Source organism: Odocoileus virginianus, chromosome 13 (genome assembly GCF_023699985.2).
Source record: "Odocoileus virginianus isolate 20LAN1187 ecotype Illinois chromosome 13, Ovbor_1.2, whole genome shotgun sequence".
NCBI lineage: Eukaryota > Metazoa > Chordata > Mammalia > Artiodactyla > Cervidae > Odocoileus > Odocoileus virginianus.
Genome location: NC_069686.1, coordinates 60,792,952 through 60,820,757, shown reverse-complemented (window position 1 = coordinate 60,820,757; position 27,806 = coordinate 60,792,952). Strand labels below are relative to the sequence as shown.

The window sequence follows — 27,806 nt, the reverse complement described above, 5'->3', positions numbered from 1 at the left end:
AGACAGAAAAACTGCAGTGACGATGAAAGACAACAGCTTAAACTTACTGGGTTATCTGTGGAATCGTCAGTCAACTGCAAACCAAAATAGTCATGCTCAGTCAAATCAAGATGCTTGAAGACTATATCCAACAGAACTTGCCCCTGATCATGTTTCTGGAAGAAAAACAAAAAGGAAATTAAACTCACAGGCTATATACTTACAGATTGTTAAAACTCTTGGACTCTTCTCTCATACTAAGTTTGCAGCTGTTTTCATGCCAATGACTTGGTTGAGCATAAGAACTCCACACATTACACAGTAGTTTAAAAAGTCTGACTCTGGGCAAATTGGTTCTAAGAGTATATAATAAAAATGAAGCTATAAGGAGAACTTTGTAAATGGCTTCTGCTTTTAGGTTATTCAGTTCAGTTGATTCAGTTGTGTCTGACTCTTTGCGACCCCATGGCCTGCAACATGCCAGGCTTCCCTGCCCATCACCAACTCCTGAAGCAGACTCAAACTCATGTCCATCACATCAGTGATGCCATCCAAAGATCTAATCCGATGTCATCCCCATATCCTCCTGCCTTCGATCTTTCCCAGCATCCGGGTCTTTTCAAATGAGTCAGTTCTTCGCATCAGGTGGCCAAAGTACTGGAGTTTCAGCTTCAGCATCAGTCCTTCCAAAGAACACTCAGGACTGATTTCCTTTAGGATGGACTGGTTGGATCTCTTTGCAGTCCACGGGACTCTCAAGAGTCTTCTCCAACACCACAGCTCAAAAGTATCAGTTCTTTGGTGCTCAGCTTTCTTTGTAGTCCAGCTCTCACATCCATACATGACTACTGGAAAAACTATAACTTTGACTAGATGGACCTTTGTTGGCAAAGTAATGTCTCTGCTTTTTAATACGCTATTTGCTGCTGCTGCTGCTAAGTTGCTTCAATTGTGTCCGACTCTGTGCGACCCCATAGATGGCAGCCCACCAGGCACCCCCGTCCCTGGGATTCTCCAGGCAAGAGTACTGGAGTGGGGTGCCATTGCCTTCTCCAATGCATGAAAGTGAAAAGTGAAAGTGAAGTCACTCAGTCGTGTGTGACTCTTAACGACCCCACGGACTGCAGCCCACCAGGCTCTTCCATCCATGGGATTTTCCAGGCAAGAGTACTGGAGTGGGGTGCCATTGCCTTCTCTGAATATGCTATCTAGGTAGGTCTTTTCTTTCAAGGAGCTTATCTTTCAAGGAGCAAGTGTCTTTTAATTTCATGGCTGCAGTCACCATCTGCAGTGATTTTGGAGCCCAAGAAAATAAAGTCTCTCACGTTTTCCATCATTTCCCCATCTATTTGCCATGAAGTGATAGGACTGGATGCCATGATCTTAGTTTTCTGAATGTTGAATTTTAAGCCAACTTTTTCACTCTCCTCTTTCACTTTCATCAAGGGGCTCTTTAGTTCTTCTTCACCTTCTGCCATAAGGGCTGTGTCATCTGCATATCTGAGGTTATTGATATTTCTCTCAGCAATCTTGATTCCAGTTTGTGCTTCATCCAGTCTGGCATTTGGCATGATGTACTCTGCATAGAAGTTAAATAAGCGGGGTGACAATATACAGCCTTGACATACTCCTTTCCCGATATGGAACCAGTCTGTTGTTCCATGTCCAGTTCTAACTGTTGCTTCTTGATCTGTTACCACATTAACTCCTGTATATAATCCATGTCTTATTGTCCTATTCTTACCTTTACATTATGACAGGAAAGTGACATATTTGACCAAATACAATTTAAAATTTGTGTGTGTAAAATAATGTCACAAAAAGGGAAATAAAAAGAGAAACTGGTTTGTAGCAAACTGATAATATTCTAATTATACAAGTACACAGGAAACTGTAGAAAAATATCTCATTTTAACCTCACACCAACTTTATCATGTAGGCATCACTACTGTTGTAGTAATATAATAGTAATTCCAACTTTCCAAAGTCCCATAGCTACAAAGCTGTGGAACAAACAGAATGATAACTCTCTAAAGAAAAGTGTAACTAACCAATAAAACATGGAGAAACTACTAACACGTTCAGCAATAAAAGAATCAGAGTGGAAAACCGTAATGACATATTATGAGCAAAGGGAAAAGCAGAAGTCACTCAGTCGTGTCCGACTCTTTGCTACCCCATGGACTACACAGTCCATGGAATTCTCCAGGCCAGAATACTGGAGTGGGCAGCCCTTTCCCTTCTCCAGGGGATCTTCCCAACCCAGGGATCGAGCCCAGGTTTCCCACAATCAACCAAAATGTAAAATACAAGGAGCAAGGTAAAAGTCACTTTATGCTGTTAACCTTGCAGACAGAAAAGTGTCCGGAAAGCACTTTGAAAACATTAGCAAAAGCAACAGCAGATGAGAAGTATAATCAAGCACCAGGTTTCTCTGCACCTCTCTAATCTGCATTCCTGATGTTGGCTGCATTTATAGGCTGCTAGTAAGATGGCCAGAGCAATTTCAAAATTAAAACCCACAGGCAACAATCAATGTTCAAAAGGAGAATTTTCCTTGTAAAGAGCTTCCCTTCCTGTTTCAGGGCCTCATACAGTTTCATCAATGGTAGGAAGCATGTGCTTCAAACAGTGCTTCACAATGAAGGTCCTCATCTGAATAACCTGTGAATATTTTCTGCATTGATGCAACTCAGCTCCTCCACCCCTCTACCATTCTCACAAAACTGGCCCAGGATGGAGAGGGGAGCATTCAGTTCAGTTCAGTCGTGTCCGACTCTCTGTGACACCAAGGACTGCAGCATGCCAGTCCATCACCAACACCTGGAGCTTGCTCACACTCACGTCCATCGAGTCGGTGACGCCATCCAACCCCATCTCACCCTCTGCCGTCCCCTTCTCCTCCTGCCCTTAATCTTTCCCAGCATCAGGGTCTTTTCAAATGAGCCAGCTCTTCACATCAGGTGGCCAAAGTATTGGAGTTTCAGCTTCAGCATCAGTTCTTTCAATGAATACTCAGGACTGATTTCCTTTAGGATGGACTGGTTCGATCTCCTTGCAATCCAAGGGACTCTCAAGAGTCTTCCCCAACACCACAGTTCAAAAGCATCAATTCGTCGATGCTCAGTATTCTTTAAGGTCCAACTCTCACATCCATACATGCATGACTCCTAGAAAAGTCATACCTTGGACTAGACAGACCTTTGTCACCAGAGGAATGTCTCTGCTTTTTAATATGATGTCTAAGTTGGTCATAGTTTTTCTTCCAAGGAGCAAGAGTATTTTAATTTCATGTCTGCATTCACCATCTGCAGTGATTTTAGAGTCCAAGAAAATAAAGTCTCTCACGGTTTCCACTGTTTCCCCATCTGTTTGCCATGAAGTGATGGGACCAGATGCCGTGATCTTCGTTTTCTGAATGTTGAGCTTTAAGCCAGCATCTTCTCTCTCCTCTTTCACTTTCATCAAGAGGCTCTTTAACCATCTCACGCCGGTCAGGATGGCTGCTATCCAAAAATCTATAACAATAAATGCTGGAGAGGGTGTGGAGAAAAGGGAACCCTCTTACACTGTTGGTGGGAATGCAAACTGGTACAGTCACTATAGAGAACAGTGTGGAGACTTCTTAAAAAACTGGAAACAGAACTGCCATATGACCCAGCAATCCTACTGTTGGACATACACACCAAGGAAACCAGATCTGAAAGAGACACGTGTACCCCAATGTTCATCACAGCACTGTTTATAATAGCCAGGACATGGAAGCAACCCAGATGTCCAGCAGCAGACGAATGGATAAGAAAGCTGTGGTACATATACACAATGGAATATTACTCAGCCATTAAAAGGAATACATTTGAATCAGCTCTAATGAGGTGGATGAAACTGGACCCTATTATACAGAGTGAAGTCAGTCAGAACGAAAAACACCAATACAGTAAACCAACACACACATATGGAATTTAGAAAGATGGTAACGATGACCCTATATGAGAGACAACAAAAGACACACAGATGTGTAGAACAGTCTTTTGAACTCTGTGGGAGAAGGCGAGGGTTGGATGATCTGAGAGAAGAGCACTGAAACATGTATATGATCATATATGAAACAGATCGCCAGTCCAGGTTCAATGCATGAGACAGGGTGCTCAGGGCTGGTGCACCGGGATGACCCAGAGGGATGGGATGGGAGAGGGAGGTGGGAGGGGGTTTCAGAATGGGGAACACATGTACACCCATGGCAGATTCATGTGAATGCATGGCGAAAACCACTATAATACTGTAAAGTAATTAACCTCCAACTAAAATAAATAAATTTTTAAGAAGAGGCTCTTTAGTTCCTCTTCACTGTATGCCATAAGGGTGGTATTATCTGCATATCTGAGTTTATTGATATTTCTCCCTGCAATCTTGATTCCAGTTTGTGCTTCATCCAGTCCGGCATTTCACAAGATGTACTCTGCATGTAAGTTAAATAAGCAGGATGACAATATACAGCCTTGACTTCTTTCCCAATTTGGAAGCAGTTCATTGTTCCATGTTTGGTTCTAACTGTTGCTTCTTGACCTGCATACAGATTTCTCAGAAGGCAGGTAAGATGATCAGGTATTGCCAACTCTTGAAGAATTTTCCACAGCTTGTTGTGATCCACACACTCAAAGGTTTCAGTGTAGTCAATGAAGCAGATATTTTTCTGGCATTCTCCTGCTTTATCAATGATCCAACGGATGTTGATCTCTGGTTACTCTGCCTTTTCTTAATCCAGCTTGAACATGCAGAAGTTCTCAGTTCACGTACTATTAAAGCCTGGCTTGAAGAATTTTGAGCATTACTTTGCTAGCATGTGAGATGAGTGCATCTGTGCAATAGTTTGAACATTCTTTGGCACTGCCTTTCTTTGGGACTGGAATGAAAGCTGACCTTGTCCAGTCCTGTGGTCACTGCTAGGTTTTCCAAATTTGCTTGCAAATTGAGTGCAGCACTTTCACAAAACCATCCTTTAGGATTTGAAATAGCTCAACTGGAATACCATCACCTCCACTAGCTTTGTTTGTAATGATGCTTCCTAAAGGCCACTTGACTTCGCCCTCCAGGATGTCTGGCTCTAGGTGAGTGATCACACCATCGTGATTATCTGGGTCATGAAGATCTTTTTTGTATAGTTCTTCTGTGTATTCTTGCCATCTCTTCTTAATATCTTCCATTTCTGTTAGGTCCATACCATTTCTGACCTTTATTGAGCCCATCTTTGCAAGAAATATTTCCTTGGTATCTCTAATTTTCTTGAAGAGATCTCTAGTGTTTCCCATTCTGTTTTCCTTTATTCCTCTGCATTGATCACTTAGGTAGGCTTTCTAATCTCTCCTTGCTGTTCTTCAAAATTCTGCACTCAGATATATCTTTCCTGTTCTCCTTTGCCTTTCACTTCTCTTCTTTTCTCAGCTATTAGTAAGGCCTCCTCAGACAACCATTTGGCTTTTTTGCATTTTTCCTTCTTGGGGATGGTTTTGATCATGACTCCTGTACAGTGTCACGAACCTCCGTCCATAGTTCGTCAGTCTATCAGATCTAATACCTTGAATCTATTGGTCACTTCCATTGTATAATCACAAGGGATTTGATTTAGGTCATACCTGAATGGCTGAGAGGTTTTCCCTATTTTCTTCAATTAAAGTCTGAATTTTGCAACAAGGAAGGAGTTCATGATCTGAGCCACGATCAGTTCCTTGTCCTGTTTTTGCTGACTATATAGTGTTTCTCCACCTTTGGCTGCAAAGAATATAATCAATCTGATTTCAGTATTGACCATCTGGTGATGTCCATTTGTAGAGTCATCTCTTGTGTTGTTAGAAAAGGGCGCCTGCTATGACCAGTGCATTCTCTTGGCAAAACTCTATTAGCCTTTCCCCTGCTTCATTTTGTACTCCAAAGCCCAACTTGCCTGTTACTCCAGGTTATCTCTTGACTTCCTACTTTTGCGTTCCAGTCCTCTATGATGAAGAAGACACCTTTTTTTTTTCATTTATTTTTATTAGTTGGAGGTTAATTACAATATTGTAGTGGGTTTTGTCATACATTGACATGAATCAGCCATGGATTTACATGTATTCCCCATCCCGATCCCCTCTCCCACCTCCCTCTCTACCCAATCCCTCTGAGTCTTCCCAGTGCACTAGGCCCGAGCACTTGTCTCATGCATCCAACCTGGGCTGGTGATCTGTTTCACTATAGATAATATACATGTTTCGATGCTGTTGTCTCGAAACATCCCACCCTCGCCTTCTCCCACAGAGTACAAAAGTCTGTTCTGTGCATCTGTGTCTCTTTTTCTGTTTTGCATATAGGGTCATCATTACCATCTTTCTAAATTCCATATATATGTGTTAGTATGCTGTAATGTTCTTTATCTTTCTGGCTTACTTTGCTCTGTATAATGGGCTCCAGTTTCATCCATCTCATTAGAACTGATTCAAATGAATTCTTTTTAATGGCTGAGTAATATTCCATGGTGTATATGTACCACAGAAGAAGACACCTTTTCTGGTGTTAGTCTAGAAGGTCTTGTAGGTCTTCATAGAACCATTCAACTTCCACTTCTTCAGCATTAGTGGTTGGGGCATAGACTTGGATTACTGTGATACTGAATGGTTTGCCTTGGAAACAAAGAGAGATCATTCTGTCGTTTTTGAGACTGTCATTTTTTTCACCCAAGTACTACATTTTGGACTCTTCTGTTGACTATGAGGGCTACTCAATTTCTTCTAAGGGATTCTGCCCCACAGGAGTAGATACAATGGTCATCTGAATTAAATTCACCCATTCCGGTTCATTTTAGTTCACTGATTCCTAAAATGTCTATGTTCACTCTTGCAATCTCCTGTTTGACCACTTTCAATTTACCTTGATTCACCGATCTAACATTCCATGTTCCTATGCAATACTGCTCTTTACAGCATCAGACTTCACTTCCATCCCCAGTCACATCCACAGCTGGGTGTTGGTTTGCTTTGGCTCAGCCTCTTCATCCTTTCTGGAGCTATTTCTCCATTCTTCTGCAGTAGCATATTCCGCACCTACCAACTTGAGGAGTTCATTTTTCATTGTCATATCTTTTTGCCTTTTCATACTCTTCATGGGGTTCTTAAGAATATCAAAGTGGTTTGCCATTCCCTTCTCCAGTGGACCATGTTTTGTCAGAACTCTTCACCATGACCCATCCATCTCAGGTGACCCTACATGCCACGGTTCATAGTTTCATTGAGTTAGACAAGGTTGTGATCCAAGTAAACAGTTTGGTTAGTTTTCTGTAATTGTGGTTAGTCTTTACAACTAATTGAACATTACTGTTTTAAAAAAAGCTAGTAAGGTGAGTCTAATGCACTTGTCTAGAAAAAAGATAGAGTAGATACATTTTTCCCTATACCGCTATCTGAGTGAAATCAACAAACAACAACAAAAGGAAGATAAAAAAAAATTTTTTTAACTCTGAAAGAAAAGAAGCAGCAAGCAGCAGGGCTAGGGAACTCCTTGTGTTTTCTTTTTGTTTCTTTTCACTGAGGTAACATTCACACAATGCAAAAGTGACCTTTATAAGTATGCGATTTTGGGAATTCCCTAGTGGTTCTGTTACTGAAAATCTGCCTGATAAGGCAGGGGACACAGGTTCGATTTCCGGTCCGTAAAGCTTCCAGATGCCTTGGGGCAGCTAAGCCTACCCATGATGACTGCTGAGCCCACAGGCTCTACGGCCTGTGCCATGCAGTGAGAAAACCGACCGCAGTAACAGAAGGCTGCAGTAACCAAGTGAAGGCTCATGCGTGCGCCTCAACGAAGAGTAGCCTCTCCTCACCACAACTAGAGGAAGCCTGCATGCAGCAACAAAGACCCAGTGCAGCCAAAAATAAACAGACAAGTAAATAAGTTACAAATAAATAAACATGTGCAATTTGTTGCATTACTATGTTCACAGTATTTATTGTACAACTATCATTTCTACCTAGTCTCAAAACATTTTCATCAACACTGAAAGAATACCATATCCAGTAAACAGTATCTCTTGTCCTAGCCCTGGCAACCACTCATCTGCTTTCTGTGTCTATGGACTTCCTTATTGTCAATATTTCATGTAAATGGAACTGAACACTATGTGACCTTTTTTATCTGGTTCCTTTCACTCAGCACTAAGGTTTTCAAGGTTCCATGCTGTACTACATAATCACATTTAAATCCTTCTATGGAAAAATAAATAAATAAATCCTTCTATGGTTAAATAACATCCCATTATATGGATACATAACAGTTTGTTTATCAGTCAATGGACATTTGGGTTGTTTCCACCTTCTGGATACTGGCATTATGTACAAGTATCTACAGTGGCAGATTTTATTTTGGGGGGCTCCACAATCACTGCAATGGTGACTGCAGCCATGAAATTAAAAGACACTTGCTCCTTGGAATGAAAGTTAAGACCAACATAGACAGCATATTAAAAAGCAGAGACATTCCTTGCCAACAAAGGTCCATCTAGTCAAGGCTATGGTCAAGGCCATACATGGTCATGCATGGATGTGAGAGTTGGACTATAAAGAAAGCTGAACACCGAAGAATTGGTGCTTTTGACCTGTGGTGTTGGAGAAGACTCTTGGAGAGTCCCTTGGACCACAAGGAGATCCAACCAGTCCATCCTAAAGGAAATCAGTCCTGAATACTCATTGGAAGGACTGATATTGAAGCTGAAACGCCGATACTTTGGCCACCTGCTGTGAAGAACTGACTCATCTGAAGATCCCCCCAACGCTGGGAAAGACTGAGGGCAGAAGGAGAAGGGGACGACAAAGGATGAGATGGTTGGATGGCATCACCGTCTCAATGGACATGATTTTCAGTAAACTCCTGGAGTTGGTTATGAACAGGGAGGCCTAGCGTGCTGGTCGCAGAGTAAGACACAACTGAGCAACTGAACTGACCTGAACAAGTATCTGAGTGTCTACTTCCAACTCTTCTGGGTTCACAGGGAGAAGTGGAATCAATGGGTCATATGAAAATTCTGTTTGCCTTTTTCAGGAACCACCAAACGCTTTTCCACAGCAGTCGAACCATTTTACATTCCTACCAGCAATGCCCAAGGGCTCCAAATGCTCTTCAGCCTTGCCAACATGTTTTCTATTCTTTTGATTAAAGCCATCCTACTGGGTATGAAGTGGTACTTCACATGGTTTTGATATGATTTGCATTTTTATAGTAACTAATAATGTTGAGCATTTTTTTTTCTTGTGCTTGTTGGACATTTGTATATCTTTGGAGAAAGGTCTAAAAAAGTCCTTTGCCCATTTTAAAAATTGGATTGATAATCTTTCTTTTGTTGAGTTCTTTTTATATTCTAGATGCTAGACCCTTATCAGATATATAATTTGTGAATATTTTATTCCTTCTAATAGGTGTTTTTCCACTTTCCTGATCATATACTTGTATACACAGAAGTTTTAAACTTTCATGAAACCCAATATATTCACTTTTTTTTGCTTGTGCTTTCACTGTCATGTCATATTTATTTATTTATCATGTATTTATTGCTAAATCCAAGGTCATAAAGAATTATCTATATATTTTCTTCTTAAAGTTTTAAATCTTACATGTAGTTCCTTTAGCCTTTTTGAGTTTATTTTTGTATATGGTAGGCATATACCTAGGAAAGGATGAAATTTCATTTTTTGCATGTGGATATCCAACTGTCCAAGCATCATTTGTTGAAACTATTCTTTCCTTACTGAATACTCCTGATAACTTTGTTGAAAATCTGCTGACCATAGATATGAGTTTATTTCTAGACTCTCAAGTTTTCTTTTTACCTCCCACATACCAAAGACTTGGTACTAGAGAATCTTACAACCCAGAAACACCAGTAGGCTGGATGGAAAGAGGCCACATAAACCTGTTTTCTCCAGCAAATGACCAAGAAAGGGATACCTAAAGCAGGACAGAAACCTTACTACTAATGCTGACTCAAATCCTGCCAAACCCAATGGAAAACACAGCGCCTGTCTCCAACAGCACCATGGAAATCAAGTAAGGAGCCTGGAGTTCTATCTACCTACTGGTACTGCTGCATCAAGTGGGAAACCTGGTCTTCTACTCTTTCCCAATCAACCTCAAGCTGCAATACAGTCTCTCCACAGGCGTGGTATCAGTTAAAGCTGAGGGCACAGTCTAATTAATCTGACTAGTGGTAACAGGCAGTGCTCAGACTCCCCCATGTGGGTGGTGACAACAGGAGCTGAGAGGGAAGCCTAGACTTCCATTCCCACCCCCACCCAGTTGCAGTAGGCAGCATCTGCCAAACAAAAACAAACAGGACGATCTGGGAGGGGAGGTTGCTAGAAAAAGAGGAAGTTAAATCCTGAAATAAAAATTTCAAATAATGAACCATATGTAAAACTGACCAAAATTAAAAGAGCAAAGGTTTAAAACTCTAAAGTATGGAATACATGTATAATTTTGAGTAACGTGTCTAAATAAAACACACACACAAAACACGAAAACAGTAATGCAAAGGATTTGGAAACTAGACTGTCATTAGAACCGCAACTCAAAACCAGGCCAGCACCTGTTTACTACCAGGTTAACTCTCTGCTGCAAAGAAGGTTAAATACAATCCACAATGTCATAATATATTGCCCCAAATGTCCAGGATACTAACTGAACTCAGGAATCATAACCAGGAAAACTGCAACTAGAATGAGAAAAAAATCTACAGATGCCAACATTGACATGACTCAGATGTTGGAATTATCTAACAAGTGTTTTGAAGCAGCTATCATAAAAATGTTACAATGAGCTGTTACAATGTTGTTTAAAAAATAGAACATTTCCACAAAGAAACATAAGATATAAAAGAACCATAAGGAAATTATATAACTAAAGAATACAGTAATGAAATGAAAACTGACTGGATGTGCTCAATAGAAGAATGAAGATGAGAAAGAAAATAATCAATGAATTTCAAGACAAATCAATTAAAAATTACTCAATCTAAACAAGACAGAGAAGATAGATTTAAAAAAAAAAAAAACCACATCCTCAGAGACCTATGGGACAAGAAGAAAAGATATAAAGTCATGGCACTAGAGTACTTAGAAGAGAGAGAGCTTCAGGATGATAAAATATTTGAGAAAAAACTCACTAAAATTTTCACAAATTTGGCAAAAAGTAAAAACATGGATCTAAGAATCCAAGTGAGGGTTTCCCTAGTGGTTCACTGGTAAAGAATCAGCCTGCCAAAGAAGGAAACACAGGTTCAATCCCGATACAGGAAGATCCCACATGCCGTGGAGCAGCTAAGCGCAGGCACTGCAAATATTGAGCTTGTGATCTAGGGCCCAGTAGCCACAACTACTGAATTCTGTGAGCCCTAGGGCCCGTGTTCTGCAGCTAGAGAAGCCACCGCAATGAGAAGCCTGCTCACTGCAACTAGAGAGTAGTCCCTGCTCACCACATCTAGAGAAAAGCCCTGTGCAGCAATGAAGACCCGGCTGCTGCTGCGTCACTTCAGTCGTGTCCGACTGTGCGACCCCACAGACGGCAGCCCACCAGGCTCCCCCATCCCTGGGATTCTCCAGGCAAGAACATTGGAGTGGGTGGCCATTTCCTTCTCCAATGCAGAAAAGTGAAAAGTGAAAGTGAGTCGCTCAGTCGTGTCCGACTCTTAGCGACCCCATGGACTGCAGCCTGCCAGGCTCCTCCATTCATAGGATTTTCCAGCTAAGAGTACTGGAGTGGGTTGCCATTGCCTTCTCCGAAGACCTGGCACAGCTAAATAAATAAAATTATATATGTAAAAAAAAAAAAATACAAGTGAACTTCAATCAAATTGAATGCAAACAAATCTAACCAAGACACATACATCATGATCAAACTACTGAAAACAAAATCTTTAAGGCAATAAGAATTTACCTATAGGGAATGACAGCTCAAGTAGAATAGGTTTATCATCTGCAACCATAAGACCAGAAAAAACGGCACAACATTCTCTAGGTAATGAAAGAGAAGAACTATCAACCCAGAATTCATTATTAAGAGAAAATATTGCACAGCAAAGAAGAGTAACTGAAGAAAGTAGGGAAAATCGCTAGGCCATTCAGTTCAGTCGCTCAGTCGTGTCCAACTCTTTGCGACCCCATGAACCACAGCAAGCCAGGCCTCCCTGTCCATCACCAACTCCCAGAGTACACCCAAACCATGTCCATTGAGTCGGTGATGCCATCCAACCATCTCATCCTCTGTCGTCCCCTTCTCCTCCTGCCCTCAATCTAAATCAAACACCTTAGGATTATATAGTGAAGGTGATGAATTAACTCAAGGGATTAGATCTGGTAGACAGAGTATCTGAAGAACTATGGACAGAAGTTTGTAACACTGTACAGGAAGCAGTGACCAAAACCATCCCAAAGGAAAGAAAAGCAAGATGGCAGAATGGTTGTCTGAGGAGGCTTTACAAATAGCTGAGGAAAGAAGAGAAGTGAAAGGCAGGGGGGAAAGGGAAAGATATACCCAACTGAATGCAGAGTTCTAGAGAACAGCAAGGAGACAGAAGGCCTTCTTAAACGAACAACGCAAAGATACAGAGGAAAACAACAGAATGGGAAAGACTAGAGATCTCTTCAAGAAAATTGAGGATATCCAGGGAACATTTCATGCATGCATGGTCACAATAAAGGACAGAAACTGTAAGGGTCAAACAGAAGCAGAAGAGATTAAGAAGAGAAGGCATAATATACAGAAGAACTCTACAAAAAAATGTCTCAATAATGGGATAACTGTGATGGTGTGGCCACTCACCTAGAGTCAGACATCCTGGAGTGTGAAGTCAAGTGGGCCTTAGGAAGCATTAGTACAAACAAAACTAGTGGAGGTGACAGAATTCCAGGTGAGTTATTTTAAATCCTAAAGATGATGCTGTTAATGTGCTGTAACTCAATATGTCAGCAAATTTGGAAAACTCAACAGTAGCTACAGGACTGGAAAAGGTCAGTTTTCATTCCAATCTGAAGCAAGGGCAATGCCAAAGAATGTTCAAACTACTGTACAATTGTGCTCATTTCATATCCTAGTAAAGTTATGCTCAAAATCCTTCATGCTCAGGTTCAGCAGTATGTGAACCAAGAACTTCTGGACATACAAAATGGGTATCGAAGCTGGGTTTTGAACAGGCAGAGCAACAGGAGATCAAATTGCCAACATTCACCAGATCATGGAGAAAGCAAGAGAATTTCAGAAGAATATCTACATTTGTTTCACTGACTACTACGCTAAAGCCTTTGACTGAGTGGATCACAACAAACTCTGGAAAATTCTTAAAGAGATGAGAATACCAGACCACCTTGCCTGCCTCCTGTGAAACTCATATGTAGGTCAAGAAGCAATAGTTAGAACTGGACATGGAACGACTGACTGGTTCCAGATTGGATAAGGAGGATGACAAAGCTGTGTCCTGTCGTCCTGCTTGTTTAACTTATTTGCAGAGAACATCATGCAAAAAGGCAGGCTGGATGAATCACAAGCTAGAATCAAGACACCCAGGAGTAGTATCAACAACCTCAGATATGTAGAGGATACCACTCCACTGGCAGAAAGTGAAGAGGAACTAAAGAGCCTCTTGATGAGGGTGAAAGAGGAGAGTAAAAATGCTGGCTTCAAACGTAACACTAAAAAACAAAGATCATGGCATCCAGGCCCATCACTCCATGGCAAACAGAAGGGGAAAAAGTAGAAGCAGTGACAGATTTTCTCTTCTTGGGCTCCAAAGCCATTGCAGACGGTGACTGCAACCATGAAATTAAAAGACGCTTGCTCCTTGGAAGAAAAGCTATGACTAACCTAGACAGCATATTAAAAAGCAAAGAGACCACTTTGACAATAAATGTCTGAACAGTCAAGCCTATGGTTTTTCCAGTAGTCATGTACGGATGTGAGAGCTGGACCATAAAGAAGGCTGATGCTTTCAAATTGTGGTGCTGAAGAAGACTCCTGAGAGCCCTGTGGACTATAAGGAGATCAAAGCAGTCAATGCTGAAGTAAATTAACCCTGAATATTCACTGGAAGGACTGATGCTGAAGTTGAAGCTCCAATACTTTGGCTACCTGATGTGAAAAGCAGATTCACTGGAAAAGAACCTGATGCTGGGAAAGACTGAAGGCAAAAGGAGAAGAGGGCAGGAGAGGATGAGATGGTTAGATAGCATCACTGACTCAGTGGACATGAATTTAAGAAAACTCCAAGAGATAGTGTAGGACAGAGGAGCCTGGTATGTTGCAGTCCATGGGGTTGCAGAGTCAGACAGGATTTAGCAATTGAACAACAATAAATGAAGGGTAAATAATGACATTCTCAGGAAAAACAGAAAGTTAAAGGAATTTATCACCAATAGACTACCACTAAAAGAATGCCTAAAAGAAGCTCTCTAGCCAGAAAGGAAATAACAACATGAAGAAACGCAGAAAAACAGAATAGAAAAGCAATGATTAGGAGAAACTGAGAAATACATAAAAGCCTATCCTCTTCAGTATTAAATTATGTTCGATGGTTAAAGCAAAACATTTAACTTTATCTGATATGCTCCCAAATGTACAGAAAAAAAATCAAGACAATTGAGGGGAAGGTAAAAGTACACCTAAAGGTAGGTAAGTCTTCTACACTCAACTCAAGGTGGTAAAATGCTATTACCAATATTCTATGATAATTTATATATGTAAAATGTAGTAACAAAAGCAACCACCACCAAAAACAAACAAAAAAAACCTACCCAGAGATACTAAAAAATACTGAAATAAAAAAAATGAAATTCTTTTGAATGCTCACATAATTCATTAGAAAGGCAGGAAAAAGAAATGAAAAACAGAAAGTAAAAAAAAAAAAAAAATGGCCAACTTAAACTCTAACATAATAATTATAGGAAAGTACATGGTCTAAATATACTAATTAAAAGGCAGAGATTTTATATTGAAGTATAGTTGATTTACAATGCTAAGTTCTTATGTATTTATTTAATATTGTTTTCCATCACGGTCTATCACAGGATGTTGAATATAGCTCTCTATGCTATGCAGTAGGACCTTGTTTATCCCAAAAGGCGGAGATTGACGAAATAGGGGAAAAAACCATAATCCAACTACATACTACCTAAAAGAAATTTACTTCAAGTATAATATCAATAATACATACCTAAGCAAAGGGATAGAAAATTTCAAATACTACTTGTTGTGTTTCTTATCCCTTTTGAAAGCAAAGGCAAAGAATATAGTTGGAAAATTAATGAAACAAAAATTAAAAGATTGCAAATAAAATTAGAAAATACTAAAGGCAAAACTATAACTAAAGATGTCAACAAAAACAACAAAAAAGATGTCAACAATTAAGTCATTGCAAGAATTATTAACTAGAAAATTAGCAAGAATATAGAAGAACTCAATGATACATCAACTAACAGGATCTGACTGACATTTAAAGAACACTCTACTCAACAGCAGAATACCCATTCTTTTCAAGTGTCTATGGTTATAAAACAAACCTTACCAAGTTGAAAACTGGTATCATACAGAGCATGTTCTATAATCATAATTAATTGAAAATATAAAACTGCAACAGAGAGAGAAGAAAAATTTAGAAACTAATCGCCTGGGGTGCACAGAGGGAGACACAGTTCCAAATAATCTATAGGATAAAGAAGATTCAGGAAAATTTAAAAAAAAAAAAGGAAAGATCTCACACATCAGTAGTCTAAGCTCCCTCCTAATAAAAACCAGAAAAAAGGCAAAATAAACAGAAGGAAGGGAGTAATACAGGTAAGAGCAGAAATCCATAGGAAAACTGGATATCCACATGCAAAAGAAGAAACCCTAGAAAAAACAAAAAATGAACTCCAAATGAATCAAGCCCTAAAATTAATAACTAGAAGTATAAAAGTCTTAGAGAAAAAATATCTTTGTGATCATAGACCAGGGAATAATATTTTAGATATGATATCAAAAGCACATGTGATAAAAGAAAAAAGGATAAATTAGAACTCATCAAAGAGTAAAACTTGTGCTTCGAAGGATACCATCAAGCAAGTGAAAAGACAACTTATGGACTGGGAGAAAATATTTGCAAATGGTGTATCTAATAAGTGACTTGAATCCAGAATATAAAAAGAATTCTTACAATTCAACAATAAAAAACAAATAATTACAAAATGGGAAAGGGGTTTGAACATTCTTCCAAAGAGAGCAAATATTATATAGTTCTACTTTTATGAGATATATAGAACAAGTAAAATCATAAGATTTGGGGGGCAGGGAAAATAGGGAGTTATTGCTTAATATTTACAAAATTTCAGTTTGGAGTGATGAAAAAGTTTTGGAATAGACAGTGATTGTAATGACTGAACAACTGTGTGAATGTAATTAATGCCACTTAACTACATGTAAAAATGGTGAAATCAGTAATAAATTTTATGTTTTGTAAGTACATTATAACAGTGAAAAATTAATGTTGTGAACACACAAAAATATACCCCCAAAACCACTGAATTATACACTTAAAGGGATGTTTCAGGAGAACAGCATTGAAACATGTATATTATCTAGGGTGAAACGGATAACCAGCTCAGGTTGGGTACATGAGACAAGTGCTCGGGCCTGGTGCACTGGGAAGACCCAGAGGGATCGGGTGGAGAGGGAGGTGGGAGGGGGGACTGGGATGGGGAATACATGTAAATCCATGGCTAATTCATATCAATGTATAACAAAAACTACTGTAATGATGTAAAGTAATTAGCCTCCAACTAATAAAAATTAAAAAAAAAAAAGGGTGAACTGTACATTTTAAATGTGAATTATATCTCAATAAAAATATTAAAAAATACAAAGCATAAAAAGCTGAAAGGTCCTATAAGAAGAAACTGATAAATCTTCTTGATTTTAGCAAAGGGGAACCAAATTACTGACAAACTACAGAATGAGTTTAGAGCTAGAAACCTAAATGATCAATAATTATATGGAAAAATCATACAAATATAAAGAACAAAAACATCAAAATGAAGTGGTGATAGTGAACATTCTTGTTTCCAGTTTACAGGCAAAAATTTTCACTATTTCATTTCTAGGTATGATGATTGCTTCAGGGTATTTGTAAATACTCTTCATAAGCTAACAGAAATTCATCTCTATTTCCACTGCACTAAGTTTTTGTTTGTTTTTAAAACACTGAAGAAAAGATTATACGGTTTTTCTCCTTTATTTTACATCTCACATTCTTTGAACAAACCCAACCTGGTATTAACACATTTATATGAGAGTGAGAGAGAGAGAGAGAGAGAGAGAGAGAGAGAGAGAGTGTGTATGTATTACAGATTCAATTTGCTAATAATCTGCTTGGAAATTTTATAATTCTTGTTCATGAAAAACTGGTCTATAATAATCCTTTTTTGTATAATGATATTATTAGCTGTTAGTATGAAGGTTATGCAGGTATCATAAAATGTGTTATGCATCCCCCAGTTCTCTGGAAGAGCTGTGAGAATATTATTTTCAAATGTTTGAAAAATTCATTAGTAGAAGAAAAAATCACAAAGAGATACTACAACACTAGCATCAGAATGACCCCAAAATGTTAAATACCAAGTGTTGATGAGGATGTAGAACAAATGTAAATCTCATAAACTGCTGGTAAAAATGTACATACATATAAGCAATTCAGCAAACTGTTTCATAACACTCGATTCAGCATCTCCACCCTTAGACATCTGTTCAACAGAACTATGTGTGTGCTCAGTCGCTTCAGTTGTGTCCAACTCTGTAACCCTATGGAAAGTAGCCTGCCAGGCAACTCTGTCCATGGGATTTTTCTGGCAAGAATACTGGAGTGGGTTGCCATGCCCTCCTCCAGGGGATCTTCCCATCCTAGTGATTGAACCCTCATCTCCAGCATCGCTGGCAGATTTTTTTCTGCTGAGCCACTAGGGAAATATATATTGACATATACACAAATATACACATGTATAAGACTTATTTAGAGTTGCAGTATTCATAGTAGCCCCAAACTATAAAGAAACCAAGGGTAAATTTGATAAATTTTGATATATTCATGCAAGGATGTCTCACTGTCCATTGCTAATATGGTAAACACATCACAAAAAATTTTTTTCAAGTATTAGTGTATCTCATGCTTCAGTGGCTTGACTAAGCCTAGGTTCAGTCCTCACTTTTGATTGCAGTTAGATGGCAGTGATTAGAGTCCCTGAAGTTTGACTGGACCTAACATACAAGATGGCTCACTGGTGTGACTCACAACTGATGCGGACTGCTGGCTGGACAATAAGCTGTGGTTGTTAACCAAAGAACCTACGCACACGGTCTCTCCATATGGGATGGACTTCTTACAGAATGACAGCTAAGAGTCAGAGCTGAACTGTTCCAGAGTGAGTGCCCTAAGACACCCAACTAGAAGGTGGAAGGAAGACGTCTTACTTTACTCGGCGTCACAAAGACCAGGCAAGGTTCAGGGGAGAGGGACTCTGCAGGGGTGTCAGCAGCGGGAGGTATGGAGGGAGGCCACCTTTGGAGACTAGCTACCACAAATATAATACTATACAGCAATGAAGAAACAAAGAAATCTTTGCATTGAGCCATATGTGGAACAGTCAATATCATGACTGATATAAATAACAATTATACAGTTTATTCTAATGTTAAAAAGACAAGCAAAACTCATCTATGGTGATAGACGAAGTAGAATGGTAGCTACTTTAGGGAAGGAATGCATACTAACAAGGAGAAAGCACAGCTATCCTTCTACTGGAGTGGGTAGCCTATCCTTTCTCCAGCAGATCTCCCTGACCCAGGAATTGAACCAGGGTCTCCTGCATTGCAGGTGTATTCTTTACCAACTGAGCTATCAGGGAAGCCCCTATCCTTCTAAGATACTGGTAATGTTCTTTATCTTGAGCCAATGGTGGTTTCACAAAGTATTATGCTTTGCAATTCTTATCAATCTTATGTTTATTTATTTTTGGCCATGCTGTGCGGCATGTGGGATCTTAGTTCCCCAATCACAGGTAGAACTCATGTCCCCTGCATAGGAAGCGGAGTCTTAACCACTGGACTGCCAGGGAAGTCCCAGTCTTACATGTATTTGACTTGATTTCTACTGTATGCATGCTATACCTCAAATAAAAAGTTACTTTCGTCCCAAATGCACTATCAAAACCCTCAATGAATTTCAATGTATGACAAAAACCACTGCAATGTTGTAAAGTAATTAGCCTCCAACTAATAAAAATAAATGGAAAAAAAAAACCCTCAATGAAATACCAGCTCATACTCATTTAAATTGGTAAAAGTTTTCTGTTTAACCAAGGAAAACTAGCAAGTAAACGGTCAAATGGGAACTCTCGTTTTCTGATGATGCACACAAAACTTGCAGTTTTACTCTTTGCATATTAGAAACTCCCTATTTCAAAATTAATACTGGGAACATTCTACTTTCCCATTTTGCCTTTTTTTTTTGCCTTCTTTTAAAGTTGAACTCAAATTGATTTTTTTCACAGGAAGAAGACAGATTGGTACATTGATCTTTCTTAATTTAGCTATTTTTATTTATAGAGCATGATTAATATACAAATATACAACACAAACTATCAACTTGGGAAGAAAATATTTGTGTATGGGGGTGCAAAGGGGATAAAACTAAATGTTTTAACTTTTTCAACTTTCCAAAGTAAAAACTCCTAACTGGCAGAAAACTGCAACTAAGAGAAGATTCTTTAAAAAATTAATTTATTCATCAAAAAATTATTGAACACTAACTTTATAGAGTATAGTTTCTCAACTGATCTTGGCACTGTTGACAATTTTTGTGAGCTAAATCTCCATGCAGGGAGTAAGGGTATGGGGGGACCGTCCGGTGTATTTTAGGATCTTAAACAGCATCCCTGGTTTCTACCCACTAGAGGCCAGTAGCTTGCATGGACTTTAACAACCAGGAATGTTATGACATTTCCAACTCAGTCCTATTTGAATATCCCTGCTGTAGAGGTGCAATTACAGCTCTCATAGGGGCACAAAACTCTTGCTAGAGATTACCCTTGTAAAATATAGATTACCTTCTCATTCAGTTGTAGAAAAACACTGAACAGAAAACCCTACTCTATGAGTGATAGCAATGAGAAGTATAATACAGCTGGGATTTAACATGGATTTTGATTCTGTCCCATTGAGTATATACAATGAACAAACAGGAAAATATGCTCTATAAATAATGGCTAATAATAGAATGTTAATGACGCCACAGCAGTCTCCATCCCTTCCAACTGTTTCTCTAAAAGGCCAGAGACTACATGCATCAGTACCATCTTGTGTTCACATTTAAAATACAGACTCTTGAGCCCCAACAGATCTATGAAATTGAAGTGTGGGCACAGCAATGTGAACTTTCAGTAAGTCTTCCTTAAGATCTCACCATTAAATTCTTACAAAATATAAAAATGTAAGAAAAACAGCACAAGAGACTGCTTACTTCCAATCTCCCATGATCACACTTTTTTTGGCTGTGCTGGGTCTTCCTTGAGGTGCGTGAGCTTCTCTTTGCTGTGAAGCATGGGCACTAGAGGTCGGCAGCCGTGGTGCGTGGGCTGTGACCCAGCGGTACGTGGGATCGTAGTTTCCTGCTCAGGGATCGAACCCACATCCCCAGGATACGAAGGTAGATTCTTAACCACTGAACCACCAGGGAAGTTCCCATGACCACACTGGTAATACGGTTTAAATTTGTGTCACTGATGACAAATTTAAATATAGAAAGAAGCAATAGAAAACTGTTGAACTGATAGCAGATGGTATGAAAAACAAAACACTAGTGTGAACAAAGTCCAGAATTCTAGCCTTAGTTCTGTCACTTAACGACATGTACTTATGAGCAAGGCGCAAGCCCCCTGGGTTTGAATTCTCTGTTTGTAAAAAAGAAAACACTGCTGTACCGCATTAATGCTGACATAAAGAACCAAATACAGATATGAAAGCTCCGAGGAAACAGCACAGCACCTACACGAGAGATTAGTATCACTGGACAGATATGAATACAAAGGTACAATTGAGAGATTCCAGTACAGTTATCCAATGCACTACTAACGAGGATACATTTAAAAAAAAACCTGTTTCTGCAGAAACATATCCATAATACTATAGGAAGGGTTGTGAGCAACTGCCGAAGATAAACTTACTTTAGTATACTATAGCTAAAAAAAGACTTATCTTAAATCCTGGTGTAGACCAATATGACATAATCATATCAGAGGCTGCTTTTCCCACTGATTACAGCTAAGACTCCAGATAAAATTACAGAAAGCAGTTATATGAGAAATCCAAGCAGCAAATTATAGAAAGCCATATATTATAGAGGAAAAAAATCACGGATTGAAGTATGGTGAGTTTTCTGTTACCTTTTCTTTTCTAACTTTCTGTGCCTCTGCTGTGACTCCAAGGTGGGTCACAGCAGGCACGGGCAGCAAGAGAGAGGAGGGAAACGCCACTTCCGGGTACGAAGGCCAGAAAAGGAGCTCTATCACCTGGAGTGGGCTGGGGGAGCGGGGCAAGGCTGTCCACTGCCCCAGCACTAGCCCCAGTCCTGGAACTCCCCACACAAAAAGAGCAGAGTACACTTTCAAGTATACGTGTAACATTCACCAAAATATGCCATAAACCTTACCAAATTTAAAATAAACCCTATAAAAGCAAACATTATCAAATTCAAGAGAACTAAAGTCGTGTAGAGTATGTTCAGGAGCCATAAAAGAATTAAAATAGAAATTAGTAAGAGAAAGATATTTGAAAAATCTTCAAATATCTGAAAACTAATATACATGTAAACAATCCATGGAACAAAGAGAAAGTCTTATGGGAAATTAGTAACTATTTTGAACTGAATATGAAGAAAAATGATATATGACACTTTGTAGGATACAGCTAAATCAGTGCTTTGAGATATATATAACACTAAAGGCTTACATTAAAAAACAAAAAATATCTTAAATCAATAATGTATGCTTATACCCTAGTCTGTGAAGATTCCACATGCTTCAAGGCAACTAAGCCCATACACAACTACTGAGCCCATGCTCCACAACAAGAAAAACCACCACAATGAGAAGCCCACGCAACGCAACTGAAGAGGAGCCCCCACTCACCCTAACTAGAGAAAGCCCTTGCACAACAATTACGATACAGCACAGCCAAAAATAAACAAACAACAGATACACAGACAGCAAACACACATAGAAAAAGATGCTGCACATCATATGGCATTAGGCAGACACAAGTTAAAACAGTAAGATACCACAACACATCAATAAAACTGACAAAATCCGTAACACTGAGAACACCAAATGCTGGATGGGGAGCAACAGAAATTCTCTTTCAAGGCTTATGGGAATGCAAAATGGAACAGCCACTTTGGAAGACACTTCAGCAGTTTCTTACAAAAAGAAAGACTCTCACCATAAGATCCAGAATCATGTTCCTTGGTACCTACCCAAAGAGAACAGAAATGCATGTCTACACAAAAACACACACACAATGATTACAGCAGGTTTATTCATAGTTGCCACAACTTGGAAGCAACAAGATCCCCTTCAGTAGGTGAAGAAATAAACTGAGGTATTGATACATTCAAACAACAGAATGAACAATCAACAATAATAACCCAGCACTAAAAAGAAATGAGCTATCAAGCCATGAAAAGATGAAAAAAACTTCAAATGCATATTATTAAGTGAAAGAAGTCTATCTAAAAAAGCTACATACTATATAATTCCAAGTGTATAACATTCTGGAAAATGCAAAACTATGAAAAGGGTAAAAAGCTCAGTGGTTACAGGGCTTGTAGGAGAGGAAATCCTACAATCCTTTTTCTTGCTGAAAAAGCAGAGCACAGAAGATTTTGGGGGCAGTGAAATTACTCTGTGTGATACTTTAAATGGTGAATACATGTCACTTTACATATGCTTAAACTCACAGAACGCACAATATCAAGAGTCAAGCCTAATGCAAACTATGCACTTACGATAATAACGTGTACTTCATCATGTATGCCACTCTGGTGGGGAGTCTGAAAATGGGGGAGGCCACGCATGTGTGAGAGCAGGGGCATGTGGGAAATCCCTGTACTTTCTGCCCAGTTTTGCTGTGAATCTAAGACTGCTCCAAAAAAGGTGTTCTAAAAAATGTTTAAGCTTACTATAAAAGTGAAAACTGAACACGTGTTTACCTTTGCTCCTTCCTGAAAAACTCATTATATTAAACGGAAAAAATGAGACCGACATGGGCTTTTTCTCAACTAGAGAAAGCCTGCAAGCAGCAACAAAGACACAGTGCAGCCAAAAATAAAATAAATAAAAGTAAAAAAAAAAAAAAGGAGAATAGACATTAAAAACATAAAAACCACAATCTACATGAACCTTCAAAACAAGATGACAGCAATGGGTGACTCTAGTTACACACCAAGTGTATAGAGCAACCAAGCCAAAAAGGAGCATAACAGAAGGGTCTTAGTTTTCTCCAAGAAGGTGAATTTGATAGAATATTTGACACAAAGAACATATTAAGAGAAGAATCAGACAACTATTAAAGAGTCTGGGGTAATTAATAATATATACAGGAATCTAAGAGGAGAAAGAGAGAGAGAAAGAAAAAGGAAAAGGTAGTTAAGGTAAGAAAGAAGGAAGGAGGGAAGGAGAGAGGAAGAGAGTGAAAAATACCAACTGTGAAAACCAAGATGTTCAGTACAAAAGAAAAGGATAACGTGCTATGTGGCTCAGCTATGAACAGCATTTTCATAGACATAACACCACCCATTGAATACTAACAAACACATTATAAAAGTCAATTATATTGATAAAATGAGAAGTAAGGGTTAGAAGTAAAGAATCAAATTCTCATCTTTTTAAATGGGGAATCAATACATAATGCCTAAAACTGAAAAATTAACTATTAGCAACACAAACATGGTATTTAGAGATATATATAGCAAGTATCAAAAGAATCTACCGAAAAGAATTAAGCTGGTTGTTTCAGAGGTGGCACTAGGGGTAAAGAATCTGTTTGCCAATGCAGGAGAAGTAAGAGATTCAGGATCAATCCCTGAGTCAGGAAGATCCCCTGGAGGAGAGCATGGCAACCCACTCCATTATTCAGACCAGGAGAATCCCAAGGACAAAGGAGCCTGGCGGGCTACAGTGCACAGGGTCACCCCGAGTTGGACACAACTGAAGCGACTTAGCAGATGACTGCTACTTTGTAACACAGAGGTAGGACTTGTAACAGAGGTAGGACTATCTAACTCTTTAAATACAACTGGAAAAGGAAAAAAACTAAAGAAAGAAAATTACAGAAAGAGAACTAACCATACTTTTTAAAAGATGCAATGAATAATTCTAGAAGAACAAAATATCATATAGCCATACTATACTACATGGCTTAGCAGTGAATTAACTTGCATAATCACAAAAAGGTAGTCAATTACGGGAGAAAGTGCTAACTGCTTCTGTCATATCCATTTTCTATTATTTCTTTAAAATAAAATTTCAGTATTGTTTGGGATAGCAACAGGAACATAAAATACCCAGTGTGCAGACCAAATGAGGGCCTGTGACTAAATTTAGGTCAATAAAGTATAACTAGAAGCTACAGGGTATAACTTTTAAACAAAGTTTCTTAAGACTGGGAAAGAAATTGGCACGTATGCCCTTTTTGATTCTCCATCCTTCCCCTCTCCACCCTCCATCACCCCTCCCTTCCTTCCCTGCCCCTACCTGCCTGAAAACTGACATCATTGCTAGAGTTCTAATAACTATCCTGGATCATGAAGTGATCTTATGTACAGTGATGCTCTCAGCAAAGTGAAGGAAAAACAGGGAGCCTGGTTCCCTGATAACCGTGAAATTGCTATCCCATTCCTTAGACTGTCAGTCTCTAGAATTCTATGTGAGAAGAAAATGAACGTAACTCATTTATGTTACTGCAATTTCCAGTTTCTTTTACTAGAGCCAAACGCAATTCTTACAGAGAAGATTTAACTAAAAATTATGACCTAAGAATTTTAGGAGGGGGAGTGAGGGTGTAAAATGTACTAAGAATATGAAATTCTCAACTCACATAATAGGTAGTCAATAGAAAATGCCCCAAACAGAAAATATAAACCAGCACAGAAAACTGGTAGCGAAATGTGTAAAGGAAACCTTCAAACCTATTTGGAAGCTAGTACTAAAAGAAAAGGGAGGGCGCATTTCATTAGGCTTTTACAATTTGATTTATCTTCTTGGATTTTTAAAAACTAGTATTTATTATATACTATTATTTAGATAAAAATCCCTCTGTCCATGGGATTTTTAAGGCAAGAGTACTGGAGTGGGTTGCCATTTCCTTCTCCAGGGGATCTTCCTGACCCAGAGATCAAACCCAGGCCTCGTGTATTGCAGGCAGTCTCCTGCATCGCAAGCGGATTCATTACCAATTGAGCCATATATACTGTTATTTAGATAAGAAATAAGAGCCAAAATATAAAGTACTGAACAATTTAATTAACCACTACAAAAATACAACACTGACATACAGTGAAGAAACAACCTTTTCCAAAGAGAGATCTGGCCGTTGTCCTCAGCTACTGAAGGAGGTGGTCTCCAGGCCTCCGGAATGCCCTACCTGATAGGGCTGTCTTTGTCTGCCAGGGGACTTTGGTCACTGGACAATATGATTTATGATGGAGGCTTTGGACCACATCACATCAGTTCTGACTTCAGAGGAATGGAGATTAAAGGTATTAGCCTGACCTCTGTGAGAGGACAGAGATTGGGTAAGTCACACAAGAAGTACATGACTGAGTCCCAGTAAAAAGTCTGGACCCGAAGGCTCAGGGCAGCTTGGCTAGCTGGAATGTTCTGAGGGTAACTGCCACACACAGTGACCAGGAGGGGGCAATGTCACTGACGACTCCACCGGGAGAGGAGGACCAGAACTGCTCCATTCAGACTCCTTCTTACTGCCCAACGCAATGTTTCTTTGGGTTGGTTTTAATTTGTATCCATTCATTCCCTGTAGTAAACCATAACATACAAGGTTAAAGCTTGCAATGAGTTCTGTTGAGTCCATCTAACAAATTATTGGAACTCAGGGTGACTTTAAGAATCTCCCAGAGCTTCCCAGGTGGTCTAGTGGTTAAGAATCCACCTTGCAATACAGGGGATGTGGGTTTGATCCCTGGTCAGGGAACTAAGATCCCACATGCTGTGGAGCAACTAACCCTGCAGGCTGCAACTGGAGAGTCTGCGTGCCGCTGCAGTGAAAGATCCCATATGTGCAACTCAGACCTGACACAGCCAAGTAAATTAATAAATATTTTAAAAATAAAATGAGGAATAACCTTAGAGATAGTTTTAAAAAAAAACAATCTCCCAAACTCGCAACTGCTGTCAGAAGTGCAGGCAGTTTGGGGGTCACTGCGCCTCTGAGCTGTGCCTTGGCTAACTCTGAGCAACTAAGGGAGAACGAGAGAAAAGAAAACAAAGGAGAAGGGTGACGGAGTCACATTTCTAGAGCATCTACTGGAATCCTTATTGGGCGCTTGATACACATTCATTTAACCTAACAACCCCAGTATTATAGTCTTTCTACTTCAAATAGAAGGAAATTATATATAAAAGCCAACTTAGTGGAATGATGCCACAGAGCAAGTACTCAATATGTCCAGGACACAACTCCAGCCTTTGGGATTCCCAGGCCTGTGCACTTTTCATTGTAATACACCATACCACAATGCTTCCTGGAACAATTTATACAGGGCTTAGGATCTTAATTTTTACATCACTATATGCTTAAATGATCTGTCTGTGATAGTCCAATACCTAGAATGCAGGACCGGATCTATGTAGTATGTTCTTTGAAGAACTATCATAGTTCCCACCCAAGTTATTTTTGATGAAGGAAAATAAAAGTCACCTCATAGCAATTCAAAGTAAAGTGACAGCAAAACAATACATAGTGAATCCAAAGTTATAAATTAATCAAGTACTAAATTTGAGTACCTACCTAGTCAATGTAATTAAGGGCCTTATCTCCTCCGGATTTCCTTATCGTGGGAAAAAAGTTAAATAACTGCAAAAGAAACAGCAAAAACTATACACTTTCAAGTTTAGCTTAAGCAAATCAAAGGAAGCATCAAAAGGAAGTATATGCACATTCAGAAAAATGTCTGTCATAACAGTACTACTGATCCTCATATGTTACAGCTGTTGCTTTTCTTTGTGGAAACTAAACTGTTACACTAAAAATTATGTGTAGAATTCAAAAGATGAACAAAAAAAGTCAGAAAAACCAGCTATTATGAAAAATATTTAAGAGGAAGACATATTACTATACTGAATTCCCAAAGAGGAGGAGAAAAGAGTTTCAGGACAAGTAAAAGGTTTTGAAAGTGATCAGTTTTGCTGCATGTGTACATGCAATGCACGTCCAATGTTGTTATATTTTAAACTTTTGGAAGCAAAATTATTTTAAGTCTTTTTTAATTAAAAATAATGTTAAATAAAGGCAAAGACTCCATTATAAGGCTAAACAGAAGCTACCTCTAATACAAAACCAAACTTCTAATATACAGATACTTAACTACCTAACCTCCTAAATGGGTACAAAGCTGAGAAGGAATTTCCTTTCTATAGTACAGTACTCAGGAGAATCCAACCACAAGCACCAACATCAGCCTCTGAGCAAAGGGTCACACTGGGCTTCCTCTGGGGAATGTTGGGTCC

General features: G+C 39.1%; 1 protein-coding gene across 6 annotated transcripts in view; it reads right to left on the bottom strand.

Moving 5' to 3' along the window:
- The window catches only part of PTPN4 (protein tyrosine phosphatase non-receptor type 4), a 189,491-nt gene that overhangs the window by 113,407 nt on the left and 48,278 nt on the right, over window positions 1-27,806 (bottom strand). For all 6 annotated transcript variants that reach the window (XM_020914513.2, XM_020914514.2, XM_020914511.2 and 3 more), the window contains exon 3: window positions 48-155. In XM_020914513.2, coding sequence (XP_020770172.1) covers window positions 48-155 — 108 coding nt within the window. The remainder of the gene's footprint in view (window positions 1-47; window positions 156-27,806) is intronic.